The following is a 15,946-nucleotide window of genomic DNA, read 5'->3' on the forward strand; positions in this document are numbered from 1 at the left end:
TGGACACTTCTGTAGTAACACTTTCATTACTAGCCTACAAGTTAGGAAAGGCATAAGAATAGAATCTTTTTGATTGGCATTCATCTCATGAATAGACGGTGTGAATAAAGGAAAAGCCAGCCACATCCCTACACCAACACCTCGCTTCTAGCTAAACACCTTCTTCGCCTGCTTTGAGGATAACAACATGAGCCACCGACATGGGTCCCCAGCACTCACGAGGACTATGTGCTCCTGATCTCTGTGGCAAATGTGAGTAAGGCATGTATGCGGGTTAAGACTAGCAAGGCTGCCGGCCCAGACAGCATCCCAAGCGGCATCCTCAGAGCATGTGCAGACCAGCTGGCTGGAGTGTTTACAGCCTTCTCTCACTATCCCAGTCTGTTGTCCCCACTTGATTCAAGATGTCTACCATCATTCCTGTATCCAAGAAAGCGAAGGTAACTGAACTAAATGTCTATTCCCCGTAGCACTTATTTCTGAAGTGCTTTGAGAGGCTAGTTACAGTCTGAAACCCTCCCTGTGCAACTGGGTCCTGGACTTCCTGACAGGCCGACCCCAAGTGGTGAAGATAGACAACAACTCCTCCGCCACGCTGATCTTCAACACAGGGGCCCACGGGGGTGCATGCTCAGCCCCCTCCTGTTCATCCATGACTCCATGGCCATGCACATCTCTAACTCAATCATCAAGTTTGCTGACGACACAACAGTTGTAGGCCTGATTACCAACAACAACGAGACAGCCTTGGTGGAGTGGTGAAAGGAAAATAACCTCTCCCTCAATGTCAACAAAACGAAGGAGCTGATTGTGGACAACAGGAGACAGCAGAGAGAGCACACCCCCACCCACAGAGACGGGGCGGCTGTGGAGAAGGTCAAAAGTCTCAAGTTTCTCGGCGCACACATCACTGACGACCTGAAATGGTCCCTTCACACAGACAGTGTGGTGAAGAAGGCACAAGAGCGCTCAGGAACCTCAGGAGGCTGAAGAAATTGGTCTTGGCCGCTAAACCCTCACAAATTTATACAGAGCATCCTGTCGGGCAGTGTCACTTCTTGGTACGTCAACTGCACCGTTAGAGACCACAGGGCTCTCCAAAGTGTGGTGTGGACAGCCCATCGCATCATCTGGGGCACACTGCCTGCCCTCCAGGACATCTACTGCAACCAGTGTCACAGAAATGCCAAGAACATCGTCAAGGACTCCTGCCACCCGAGCCACAGCCTGTTCACCCCGCTACCTTCTAGGAGGCATAGACAGTACAGGTGCATCAAAGTTGGGACTGAGAGACTGATAGAATCTGTTTATCTCCAGGCCATCAGAATGTTTAACAGTCACCACTAGCTGGTCTCTGCCCAGTATCCTGCCCTGAACCTCAGACACTGTCACTAGCCGGCTACCACCCGGCACTCTACCCTGCACCTTAGATCCCACTGCCCTATGTACATATAGTCAACATTGTTCACTTTAATAATGTTTACACACTATTTAACACACTTTATACAGTATATAGTGTGTTCTGGTCATGGCTCATGCTATAAATACTGCTATACTCACCTTTTCTATTCACATACTGTTCATAATGTCTATACACACCATTCACATATATATTACTTATCCTTGAAGCTAATTTCCTGCAATTCCATACATTTTCCAATGGGGATTTGTACTGTTTATTTATATAATGTTTTCTCGACATAGTTCATTCTAATATTTCTACTACTGTACATGGCACTTTAGTTCCACTGTTTATACTCACCGCATATTTATTTATATACTGGATTCTTGACATAGCTCACTCAAATATATCTACTGCTATACATATCATGCTTAGGATATCTTGTGTAAATTCATCCGGTGTAGGTACGTATGGATTGCATTCGGATTACTGTTACAGTGCTATTTGGGTTGGTATTGGATTTTTTTCCAGACATTTCTTGTCAATCTTTATTTATTTTATTATTTGTGTACCTAACATTTTCCTGTAATGTTAGGAGCTAGTAAAATAAGCATGTCGCTGCACCCGCTATAACATCTCAAATCAAATAAAATTGTATTGGACGCGTAACATATTTTGCAGATGTAATCGCAGGTGCAACTGAATGCTTATGTTTCTATCTCAAACAGTGAAGTATACCTAACAGTACAAAACAATTCACACAAATCCCTCAAATAAAAATGAAGACATTAAGAAGTATCAGAACAAGCAATGTCAGAGCCCGGAATACGAATATATATACAGCTGAAGTCGGAAGTTTACATACACCTAGGTTGGAGTCATTAAAACTTGTTTTCAACCACTCCACAAATTTCTTGTTAACAAACTAAAGTTTTGGCATGTCGGTTAGGACATCTACTTTGTACATGACAAAGGTAATTTGTCCAAAAATTGTTTACAGACAGATTATTTAACTTATAATTCACTGTATCACAATGCCAGTGGGTCAGAAGTTTACATACACTAAGTTGAATGTGCCTTTAAACAGCTTGGAAAATTACAGAAAATGATGTCATGGCTTTAGAAGCTTCTGATAGGCTAATTGACATCATTTGAGTCAATTGGAGGTGTATCTGTGGATGTATTTCAAGGCCTACCTTCAGACTCAGTGCCTCTGCTTGACATCATGGAAAAATCTACAAAAATCAGCCAAGACCTCAGAAAAAACATTATAGACCTTCACAAGTCTGGTTTATCCTTGGGGGCAATTTCCAAATGCCTGAAGGTACCACGTTCATCTGTACAAACAATAGTATGCAAGTATAAACACCACTGGACCACGAAGCCGTCATACCGCTCAGTAAGGAGACATGTTCTGTCTCCTAGAGATGTACGTACTTTGGTGCGAAAAGTGCCAATCAATGCCAGAACAACAGCAAAGGACCTTGTGAAGATGCTGGAGGAAACAGGTACTGCCACTGCTCCAAAACCACCATCAAAAAAAGCCAGACTACGGGTTGCAACTGCACACGGGGACAAAGATCATACTTTTTGGAAAAATGTCCCCTGGACTGATGAAATGGAAAAATAGAACTGTTTGGCCATAATGACCAACGTGATGTTTGGAGGACAATATCACTATCCCAACCGTGAAGCACGTCGGTGGCAGCATCATGTTGTGGGGGTGCTTTGCTGCAGGAGGGCCTGGTGCACTTTACAAAATAGATGGCATCAATATAGGAAAATAATGTGGATATATTGAAGCAACATCTCAAGACATCAGTTGAAGCTTGGTCGCAAATGGGTCTTCCAAATGGACAATGACCCCAAGCATACTTCCAAAGTTGTGGCAAAATGGCTTAAGGACAACAAAGTCAAGGTATTGGAGTGGCCATCACAAAGCCCTGACCTCAATCCTATAGAAAATGTGTGAGCAGAACTGAAAAAGTGTGTGCGAGCAAGGAGGCCTTACAAACCTGACTCCGTTACACCAGCTCTGTCAGGAGGAATGGGCCAAAATTCACCCAACTTATTGTGGGAGGCTTGTGGAAGGCTACCCGAAACATTTGACCCAAGTTAAACAATTTAAAGGCTATGCTAACAAATACTAACTAAGTGTATGTAATCTTCTGACCCACTGGGAATATGATGAAAGAAAGAAATAATTCTCTCTACTATTATTTTGACATTTCACATTCTTAAAATATAGTGGTGATCCTAACTGACCTGAGACAGGGACAGGGACAGGGAATTAAACTGACCTTTTACTGGGATTAAATGTCATTTGTGAAAAACTGAGTTTAAATGTATTAGGCTAAGGTGTATGTAAAATTCAGACTTCAACTATACATAGGCGTACAGAGGCCCATTATCAGCAACCATCACTCCTGTGTTCCAATAGCACATTGTGTTAGCTAATCCAAGTTTCTAATTTTAAAAGGCTAATTGATCATTAGAAAACCCTTTTGCAATTATGTTAGCACATCTGAAAACTGTTGTTCTGATTAAACAAGCAATAAAACTGTCCTTCTTTAGACTATTCTATTCTTAGAAATGAAGGCTATTCCATGTGAGAAATTGCCAAGAAACTGAAGATCTCGTGCAATGCTGTGTCCCTTCACAGAACAGCGCAAATGTTCTCTAACCAGAAAAGAAAGAGGAGTGCGAGGCCCTGGTGTACAACTGAGCAAGAGGACACGTACATTAGAGTATCTGGTTTGATAAACAGATGCCTCACAAGTCCTCAACTGGCAGTTTCATTAAATAGTACCCGCAAAACACCATCGTCATCAGTGAAGAGGCAACTCCGGGATGCTGGCCTTCTAGGCAGAATTGCAAAGAAAAATCCATATCTCAGACTGGCCAATTTAACTAAAAGATTAAGACGGGTAAAAGAACACAGACACTGAACAGAGGAACTCTGACTAGAAGGCTAGCATTCTCTTCACTGTTGATGTTGAGACCCACTCCTCTTTCTATTCTAGTTAGAGCCTGTTTGCTCTGTTCTGTGAAGGGAGTAGTACACAGCGTGTTAGGAGACTTACCTTGTGCAGATGCATAATGGGCTTTGCAGGCGTGGCTCCCTTGCGGACGCTGAATACATTTAATTTAACTGCTGAAAAACCTCCCACTTGCTGGCCAACACGTTTCTCCTGGAGTTTTCATTCAATAGGGTTTTCAGTACATTTATCTAAAGCCATCCTTTTAAATTTGGTGTACATACACTGCTCAAAACAATAAAGGGAACACTTAAACAACACAATGTAACTCCAAGTCAATCACACTTCTGTGAAATCAAACTGTCCACTTAGGAAGCAACACTGATTGACAATAAATTTCACATGCTGTTGTGCAAATGGAATAGACAACAGGTGGAAATTATAGGCAATTAGCAAGACACCCCCAATAAAGGAGTGGTTCTGCAGGTGGTGACCACAGACCACTTCTCAGTTCCTATGCTTCCTGGCTGATGTTTTTGTCACTTTGAATGTTGGCGGTGCTTTAACTCTAGTCGTAGCATGAGCCAGAGTCTACAACCCACACAAGTGGCTCAGGTAGTGCAGCTCATCCAGGATGGCACATCAAATCGAGCTGTGGCAAGAAGGTTTGCTGTGTCCAGAGCATGGAGGCGCTACCAGGAGACAGGCCAGTACATCAGGAGACGTGGAGGAGGCCGTAGGAGGGCAACAACCCAGCAGCAGGACCGCTACCTCCGCCTTTGTGCAAGGAGGAGCAGGAGGAGCACTGCCAGAGCCCTGCAAAATGACCTCCAGCAGGTCACAAATGTGCATGTGTCTGCTGAAACGGTCAGAAACAGACTCCATGGGGGTGGTATGAGGGCATGACGTCCACAGGTGGGGGTTGTGCTTACAGCCCAACACCGTGCAGGACGTTTGGCATTTGCCAGAGAACACCAAGATTGGCAAATTCGCCACTGGCGCCCTGTGCTCTTCACAGATGACAGCAGGTTCACACTGAGCACATGTGACAGACGTGACAGAGTCTGGAGACGCAGTGGAGAACGTTCTGCTGCCTGCAACATCCTCCAGCATGACCGGTTGGCGATGAGTCAGTCATTGTGTGGGGTGGCATTTCTTTGGGGGGCCGCACAGCCCTCCGTGTGCTCGCCAGAGGTAGCCTGACTTCCATTAGGTACCGAGATGAGATCCTCAGACCCCTTGTGAGACCATATGCTGGTGCGGTTGGCCCTGGGTTCCTCCTAATGCAAGACAATGCTAGACCTCATGTGGCTGGAGTGTGTCAGCATTTCCTGCAAGAGGAAGGCATTGATGCTATGGACTGGCCCGCCCGTTCCCCAGACCTGAATCCAATTGAGCACATCTGGGACATCATGTCTCGCTCCATCCACCAACGCCACGTTGCACCACAGACTGTCCAGGAGTTGGCGGATGCTTTAGTCCAGGTCTGCCACCTCATCAGGAGCATGCCCAGGCGTTGTAGGGAGGTCATACCGGCCACACACACTACTGAGCCTCATTTTGACTTGTTTTATGGACATTACATCAAAGTTGGATCAGCCTGTAGTGTGGTTTTCCACTTTAATTTTGAGTGTGACTCCAAATCCAGACCTCCATGGGTTAATAAATTTGATTTCCATTGATAATTTTTGTGTGATTTTGTTGTCAGCACATTCAACTATGTAAAGAAAAAAGTATTTAATAAGAATATTTCATTCATTCAGATCTAGGATGTGTTATTTTAGTCTTCCCTTTATTTTTTGAGCTGTGTAGTAGGGATCAATGAAAGAAAGCCACGTAAATACACGCATAGTCGTCTCCTTTTCAGCACCAATTGGTTGATTTAAAGATACTCTGATATTGAATATTATTTAGGCAAGGTCCGAATTACGGTGAGACATTAGCTCCCCTAAAAGCAACAAAAGTCTAACTTTGGGGGGCCTCTAAATAATGCAAATTAAACCATTCTCCTATTTGTTTAAAATCTAGTTGTAAATATGTTTTATAATAGTAAATATTAAAATAAAAGCTTCCAAATGAAATAAACACTCCCACCTCTGTCATGGTTTAAACCAGGAGTCACCAACCCGTTGATCACTGTCGACAAGCCGATCTTGGAAGCATTCCAAGTCAATCACGAGGAGATTTTTAAATTTTTTATCATAAATGTCTAAATGTTTTAATTTATTATTATTATTATTATTATTTATGAATTCAATTTAAAATGCGCCCCGTGTGAGCCCTGTGTGTAGTGATGGGGGTCGAGGGGCGGGGGAGGGGTATATCCGCCTTAACTAGCTCAAAGACACTTGTTTTAACGCTCACGAGCTATCAAGCTAACAATACGCAAGCTAACGAAACGACAGCGGAGGCACAACGGAAAAAGCAAAAAAACGTATTTTCATGTAGAATGGGGACACGGTTTTCTGTTCACCGTAGTTAAGGATGAAAGGATTTGCCTAATTTGTCACCAGGCTGTAGCGCTCGCAAAAAGGGTTAAGGTGGAGCGGCAGCACACCATCCAAGTTCAAAGAAACCTACCTGCTAAAGAGCACGCTTAGTTCAAAGAAAGTTGACAAGCTCAAGTTTGTATTGAAAGCACAGTGGTCGCTTTTTACCAAACCGACAGCTAAAAGTAAGGCTGCAACAGAGGCATCCTTCCGTGTCACCCATCTCTTGGCATAATAAATCATTCACCGATGGAGAGCTATCCAAGGAGGCAATGGCAGTTGCCGCCGAGACGTTATTCAAAGAATTAAAATCAAAGGATGTTCTGTTATAGTCACAGACATTATTTTAACAGTTTTGGAAACTTTAGAGTGTTTTCTATCCAAATCTACTAATATATGCATAGTCTAGCTTCTGGGCCTGAGAAACAGGCAGTTTACTCTGGGCACGCTTTTTATCCAAACGTCCCAATGCTGCCCCCTATCCCAATGAAGTTAATCCATTTATTTCTATGTGATGGTGCTGTCCACTCAGTAGTGCTGAATTTTGGCATAGATTTTCCTTTGTACTTCCTAATTTCCACCATTTGTTTGCCATGCGTCCTTTACCTTAATTCCAATGCATTCTATTTATCTGTTGATTTAGCATTGTTTACTTTTGTCAGCCAGCTGTTTAGAGCACTCATTGTTTTGTTTTTTCAGGTACTGGTGTTCTTTGTGCCATCCGTGGCCAGACTGTTTATTTAGCTTCATTATTTTCTATCAATATTTGTTTTCTTTCCTGGATCAGCTGATGATGGTCGACAATATCACTAGACAACGAGTCTACAGCTAGACATCAATGCGCATCCAATCCATCCCACAAGTAGACTATGCGTTAGTGACAGTAGGCCTATACAGTGATTATTTTGGTTAGAAGAGTTTAACATTCGGTGAGAATCATTAGATTTTGCAATGGCATAGGCCTCCATTCTTCTGGGTTTGTGTGCCCATGAGAACTGTTTTCACAGCGAAACATACAGTCATTAAATGTTACTTAGGCATTGTTACACCTACGGTGCATTTTCTGAGATCTCCAAGATCCATGATTCGTACAGGGTTTAAGTTCAATGTCCTAATTCAATTGTTAAATGCTTGACAAAGAACATTGTCATAAATGTCATTCATGTATGGAAAGAAAGGTAGAGTTTTATGTCACATGAACTAGGGTCTTAAACATGTTTTGATACAACTCATGTTTTATCTTGAATGTAGGCTACCTGTTCTGCGTGTGTTCATGTGTGTAAAATTGCCTCAATTGAGATGGTAGGCTACCGGCAGTGTAGGCCTAGTGAAGGGTAAACGCAAGTAAACGCACTTACCTTTTTCAGAAAAATGGATTGAAATTATAGGGAACGTTTTACCGCGACCAGCAAACAGAGTTTACCCACCTATTTTCACTGGCCTATATGAAGTTCATGGTAATACATATTGTAGCCTAGTCTAGTAAATTAGGGTGAATCTCCTGTTTTTCCCGGAACCATTTCAGGCTACAAAAAAAGTTCAATTTGTCAGCAAGACGCATCAATTCATGTAGGGCTAATCAATGGCAATCGTTGGATCTCATTAGGCACACTTTTTGGTGTTTTGTAACAGATGTCTATTTCCATTCATCAAATGGAGCAAGTATGCATGCTGGAATTACACACATATATATACATATACATATATACAGTGCCTTGCGAATGTATTCGGCCCCCTTGAACTTTGCGTTCTTTTGCCACATTTCAGGCTTCAAACATAAAGATATAAAACTGTATTTTTTTGTGAAGAATCAACAACAAGTGGGACACAATCATGAAGTGGAACGACATTTATTGGATATTTCAAACTTTCTTAACAAATCAAAAACTGAAAGATTGGGCGTGCAAAATTATTCAGCCCCTTTACTTTCAGTGCAGCAAACTCTCTCCAGAAGTTCAGTGAGGATCTCTGAATGATCCAATGTTGACCTAAATGACTAATGATGATAAATACAATCCACCTGTGTGTAATCAAGTCTCCGTATAAATGCACCTGCACTGTGATAGTCTCAGAGGTCCGTTAAAAGCGCAGAGAGCATCATGAAGAACAAGGAACACACCAGGCAGGTCCGAGATACTGTTGTGAAGAAGTTTAAAGCCGGATTTGGATACAAAAAGATTTCCCAAGCTTTAAACATCCCAAGGAGCACTGTGCAAGCGATAATATTGAAATGGAAGGAGTATCAGACCACTGCAAATCTACCAAGACCTGGCCATCCCTCTAAACTTTCAGCTCATACAAGGAGAAGACTGATCAGAGATGCAGACAAGAGGCCCATGATCACTCTGGATGAACTGCAGAGATCTACAGCTGAGTTGGGAGACTCTGTCCATAGGACAACAATCAGTCGTATATTGCACAAATCTGGCCTTTATGGAAGAGTGGCAAGAAGAAAGCCATTTCTTAAAGATATCCATAAAAAGTGTTGTTTAAAGTTTGCCACAAGCCACCTGGGAGACACACCAAACATGTGGAAGAAGGTGCTCTGGTCAGATGAAACCAAAATGGAACTTTTTGGCAACAGTGCAAAACGTTATGTTTGGCGTAAAAGCAACACAGCTCATCACCCTGAACACACCATCCCCACTGTCAAACATGGTGGTGGCAGCATCATGGTTTGGGCCTGCTTTTCTTCAGCAGGGACAGGGAAGATGGTTAAAATTGATGGGAAGATGGAGGGAGCCAAATACAGGACCATTCTGGAAGAAAACCTGAAAACTCTTCCAACAAGACAATGATCCAAAACATAAAGCAAAATCTACAATGGAATGGTTCAAAAATAAACATATCCAGGTGTTAGAATGGCCAAGTCAAAGTCCAGACCTGAATCCAATCAAGAATCTGTGGAAAGAACTGAAAACTGCTGTTCACAAATGCTCTCCATCCAACCTCACTGAGCTCGAGCTGTTTTGCAAGGAGGAATGGGAAAAAGTTTCAGTCTCTCGATGTGCAAAACTGATAGAGACATACCCCAAGCGACTTACAGCTGTAATCGCAGCAAAAGGTGGCGCTACAAAGTATTAACTTAAGGGGGCTGAATAATTTTGCACGCCCAATTTTTCCATTTTTGATTTGTTAAAAAAGTTTGAAATATCCAATAAATGTCTTTCCACTTCATGATTGTGTCCCACTTGTTGTTGATTCTTCACAAAAAAATACAGTTTTATATCTTTATGTTTGAAGCCTGAAATGTGGCAAAAGGTCGCAAAGTTCAAGGGGGCCGAATACTTTCGCAAGGCACTGTATATATATATACATATACATATATATACACATATCTATATACATATATATATACACATATATATACACATACATATATATGTATATATATATATATACATATATATGTATATACATATATACATATCTATATATATATATACATATATATATATATACATATATATATACATATATATATACATATCTATATATATATATATATATATACATATATATATATATATACATATCTATATATATATATATATATATCTATATATATATATATATATATACATATATATATATATATATACATATATATATATATATACATATCTATATATATATATATCTATCTATATATATCTATATATATATCTATATATATATATATATCTATATATATCTATATATATCTATATATATATCTATATATATCTATATATATATATCTATATATATCTATATATATATATATATATATATCTATATATATATCTATATATATCTATATATATATCTATATATATATATATCTATATATATAGATATATATATAGATATATATATATATATATCTATATATATATCTATATATATCTATATATATATATCTATATATATATATATCTATATATATATATATATATATATATCTATATATATATATATCTATATATATATATATATATATATATATATATATATATATATATATATATATACATATATATATATATACATATATATATATATACATATATATATATATACATATATATATATATATACATATATATATATACATATATATATATATACATATATATATACATATCTATATATATATACATATCTATATATACTTATATATATACACATATATACATATATATATATACACATATATATATACACACATATATATACACATATATATATACATATATATACACATATATATACATATATATACATATACATACATACATATATATATATATATATATATACATATATACACAAAAGTATCTGTACACCCCTTCCAATTAGTAGATTTGGATATTTCAGCCACACCCGTTGCTGACAGGAGGCCAAACCCTCTAACCCGGACGATGCTGGGCCAAATGTGCGCCGCCCCATGGGTCTCCCGGTCAAGGCCAGCTGCGACAGAGCCTGGACTCGAACCCAGAATCTCTAGTGGCACAGCTAGTACTGCGATGCAGTGCATTTAGACCACTGCGCCACTCGGGAGGCCAAGCCCACCACTGTTGTGTCATCTGCAAACTTGATGATTGAGTTGGAGGCATGCATGGCCACACAGTCATGGGTGAACAGGGAGTACAGGAGGGGGCTGAGCACGCACCCTTGTGGGGATCCAGTGTTGAGGATCAGCGAAGTGGAGATGTTGTTTCCTACCTTCACCACCTGGTGGCGGCACGTCAGAAAGTCCAGGACCCAGTTGTACAGGGCGGGGTTCAGACCCAGGACCTCAAGCTTAGTGATGAGCTTGGAGTGTACTATGGTGTTAAATGCTGAGCTGTAGTCGATGAACAGCATTCTTACCTATGTATTCCTCTTGTCCAGATGGGATAGGGCAGTGTGCAGTGTGATGGCGATTGCATTGTCTGTGGACCTATTGGGTCGGTATGGAAATTAAGGTGGGTCTAGAGTGGCAGGTAAGTTGGAGGTGATATGATCCTTGACTAGTCTCTCAAAGCACTTCATGATGACAGAAGTGAGTGCTACGGGGCGATAGTCATTTAGTTCAGTTATCTTTGCCTTCTGGAACAGGAACAATAGTGGCCATCTTGAAGCATGTGAGAACAGCAAACTGGGATATGAAGAGATTGAATATGTCTGTAAACTCACCAGCCAGCTGGTCTGCGCATGCTCTGAGGACCCAGCTAGGGATGCCATCTGGGCCGGCAGCCTTGTGAGGGTTAACACATTTAAATGTTTTACTCACGTTGGCCCACAGAGAAGGAGAGGGCCGCAGTCCTTGGTAGCAGGCCACGTCTGTGGCACTGTATTATCCTCAAAGCTGGCAGAGATGTTTCGTTTTTCTGGAAGCAAGACGTCGGTGTCTGTGACATGGTTGGTTTTCTTTTTGTAGTCCGTAATTGCCTGTAGACCCTGCCACATACGTCTCGTGCCTGAGCCGTTGAATCACAACTCCACGTTGTCCCTATACCGACATTTTGCTTGATTGATTGCCTTGCAGAGGGAATAACTACACTGTTTATATTCGGCCATATTCCCAGTCATCTTTCCATTGTTAAATGCAGTGGTTCGCACTTTTCAGTTTTGTGCAAATGCCACGATCTATCCACGGTTTCTGATTAGGGTACATTATAATTGTCACAGTGGGTACAACATCTACAATGCACTTCCTTATAAACTCACCAAATCAGCATATACATCGATGTTATTCTCTGAGGCTGTCTGAAACATTTCCCAGTCTGCGTGATCAAAACAATCTTGAAGTGTGGATTCAAATTGGTCAGAACAGCGTTGAATAGTTCTAGTCACGGATGCATCCTGTTTGAGTTTCTGCCTATAGGACGGTAGGAGCAAAATGGAGTTGTGGTCGGATTTGCCGAAGGGTGGGCAGAGGAGGGCCTTGTATGCATCGCAGAAGTTAGAGTAGCAGTGATCCACTGTATTGCCTGCACATGTGCTACAATCAATATGCTGATAGAATTTAGGTAGCCTTGTTCTCAATATTTGCTTTGATAAAATCCCCAGCTACAATAAATGCAGCATCAGGATATATGGTTTCCAGTTTGCATCGAGTCCAGTGTAATTCCTTGAGGGACGTTGTGGTATCGGCTTGAGGATGGATATACCCGGCTGTGAAAACAACCCAACGAGAATTCTCTTGGGAGATAATATGGTCCTCATTTGATTGTAAGGAATTCTAGGTCAGGTGAACAAAAGGACTTGAGTTCCTGTATGTTGTTACGATTACACCACGAGTCGTTAATTATGAAGCATACACCCCCACCCTTCTTCCCAGAGAGATGTTTATTTCTGTTGGCACGACGCATAAAAAATCCCGGTGGCTGTACCGACTCCGTCAACATATCCCCAGAGCCATGTTTCTGTGAAACAGAGAATGTTAAAATCCCGGATGTCTCTCTAAAAAGCAACCCTTGCCCTAATTTTGTCTACCTTGTTACCTAGAGAGTGGACTTTGGCGAGTAATATACTCGGAAGCAGTGGGTGGTGTGCACGCCTTCAAAGCCTGACCAGGAGGCCGCCCCATCTACCTCTTCTGCGGCAACGTTGTTTTGGGTCGGCCTCTGAAATCAGATCAAATGCCCTGGGTGGTGGTGCGAACAAAGGATCCGCTTCGGGAATGTCGTATTCCTGGTTGTAACGTTAGCTCACTAAGTCCTCTATCCAGCTTCATAGTACACCCCTCAGGTGTCTGACAGTCGAATACACGTCACTTTCTAAAATGTAATATAACAGAGAGCAAGAAAGTTAGGCACAATGGGTAGGGGAACACATTTTTATTGGTAGACAGAAAGGCAGAACTGACAGTGGAAAAGACAGATGTACAGATGACATATCCAGTATAACATGTAAGAACCAAAATAGATACAAGACAGACAGAACCTTACTAGAGCAGATGCATTGCAGCATGTTGTTCAGCTGAACCTGAATGGCTTTTAAGTACAAAAGATGAATCACAAACCCCGATTATGAAAAGTGTGAACAGATATCTGTCAAACTACTACGCAGATACCCAATATGTACCAGTGTTAAAAGGACAACAAAAACAAAGTGTTGAACAAGGTTGTATTCATTAGGGCACACTGTTTCAAAACGTTTCAAGACTTTGTGTAACGTCAAACGAAAAAGTGTTTCCTTTTGTACATTTTCAGATAACAGTCAAACGGGGAGGTGCTTTCTCTCATTTTGTGCCTAGTGAATATGACCAAGCACACAACAAGCCAAGCAACTCCTTTACAATCACATAACATGCCATTTATGTTCAATGTTGATTTTCTTTACATTACAGTTGATCCCATGTGGCTCAGTTGGTAGTGTGGCACTTCCAACACCAGGGTTGTGGGTTAAATTTCCATGGGAGCCCAGTACAAACAAAATATGAAAATGACGCACTTACTACTGTATGTCGCTCTGGATAAGAGCGTCTGCTAAATGAGTAAAATGTAAATCAAAAAATAGAGACCCATCCAAGAGTTGTGCAAAATTATCAACCCAAAAAAAGAATAATATATACACATTTAGAAATGTATCATCCTAAGTAACTCCAATTTAAACCATAATCTTAAGAGAGTGCCTGCTGGTGGTGATCATAACATCAGACAGTAAAATTCAATGACCTCATTCTGGGTGGAGCCATCTGGTGAATTCAGTGACTTTTCAAGCATCTTACTTCAGAACACCCATGGCACCAGTGGGTGGCAGCAATGTGCTTAACATCAACCCTGTTATCTATGGTTACTTCCCAAATGGCACCCTATTCTCTATTTAGTACGCTACCATAGGAGGGCCCTGGTCAAAAGAGGAGCACTATGTAGGGAATAGGATGCAATTTAGGACACCCTCCTATACTAGTCACACAGTATTTCATTTTATTCGCCCTATTATCCAAAGCGTTCTACCAACACCCTGTCTCCCTAGCAATCTCAATAGGCAACTAAAGGGTTAATAAATCTTAAGGTTATGTAAATCCTGCCAGAATGACAGCAAACCAATTTCCTACCAACATGTAGTGCGCTCTATCTGGGGGGGGGGGGGGGGGGGTCCGTTTTAGTTTTACAAGGTAAAAATGCAAAACAATTTGCAATGTTAAAACAAGGAATAGCGGCACAGGAATAATAAATCAAAACTGTAGGATTAAGCACAATTAAACAAGTATTTTACAGAGATGTATAACATATCGCAATTACAGAAAAGCACAGCAATGGCAACAGAGATTCCAGATGTAACTAAACCGTGTACACACACACACCTATAGTTATTTACTAAGGGTATACAGGAAACATTTCACAAGAGGTGTGTTTCTTGCTGGGTAGTTTCCCAGTCTGATCCCAATAGCCTATAGGGACACACGCCTGTTTCAGGAAATGCCCTGTTTTTAATGTGTCCCATAGCCAACATGCCCTGTATACCTCTAGCCCAGAAAACATTCCCTCACCGGTGGAGGGTGTGGCAGGGGGGTCTTTGGGAGGAGGTCCTGATTACTGAGAGGGAGAAGCGGGCATGTCTTTGGGACCAGAGTATCTGAAAGAAACAGGCAACCGCATGGTTGGCTTGGGTTCAAGGCTCAGAAGACTTTAGAGCAACATGGATGTGTCTTTAGGGAAGTGGTTGTGGTAGCAGAGATCGAGGTGTCGCTGAATCTTTGGGCTTCTGGCTCTGGGAGATGACTTGGTGTAGTAGGTAGATGTTTCTTTGGGGCAGTAGTTATTATGGTGGGCTGAAACAGGAGTAACATGTGCTAGTATGTTGTTCATTTCTCAGTTTCCGCTGTACAGATCTACAGTGCTGGAGCTCAGGCCACGGCTCTCCTTTAGCCTGCTGATGCCTGGACCCTGAGAAAGAAAGAGAGAGAAGAGGAGTTAGAGAGAGGGGGGCATCAATATATGCATCATAATTAAAGGAAAGAAGCTACCACACAAATAAAATAACATTTTATTTATCACATGCGCCAAATACAACAGGTGTAGACTTTACAATGAAATGCTTGTTTACGAACCTTTCCCAACAATGCAGAGTTGAAAAAATGAAATAGTAACTAACACAAGAGG

General features: G+C 41.1%; 1 protein-coding gene across 19 annotated transcripts in view; it reads right to left on the reverse strand.

The window, feature by feature from the left end:
* Positions 1 to 13,658: 13,658 nt before the first annotated feature.
* The window catches only part of klc1b (kinesin light chain 1b), a 53,830-nt gene continuing 51,542 nt past the window's right edge, over positions 13,659 to 15,946 (reverse strand). For 12 of the 19 annotated variants that reach the window (XM_020481363.2, XM_020481361.2, XM_031823274.1 and 9 more), the window contains one exon: positions 13,659 to 15,730. In XM_020481363.2, coding sequence (XP_020336952.1) covers positions 15,656 to 15,730 — 75 coding nt within the window. In that variant the 3' untranslated portion in view covers positions 13,659 to 15,655. The remainder of the gene's footprint in view (positions 15,731 to 15,946) is intronic. The other 7 variants (XR_004209798.1, XR_004209796.1, XR_004209797.1 and 4 more) reach the window with 1 other exon arrangement.

Source organism: Oncorhynchus kisutch, linkage group LG4 (genome assembly GCF_002021735.2).
Source record: "Oncorhynchus kisutch isolate 150728-3 linkage group LG4, Okis_V2, whole genome shotgun sequence".
Lineage (NCBI taxonomy): Eukaryota > Metazoa > Chordata > Actinopteri > Salmoniformes > Salmonidae > Oncorhynchus > Oncorhynchus kisutch.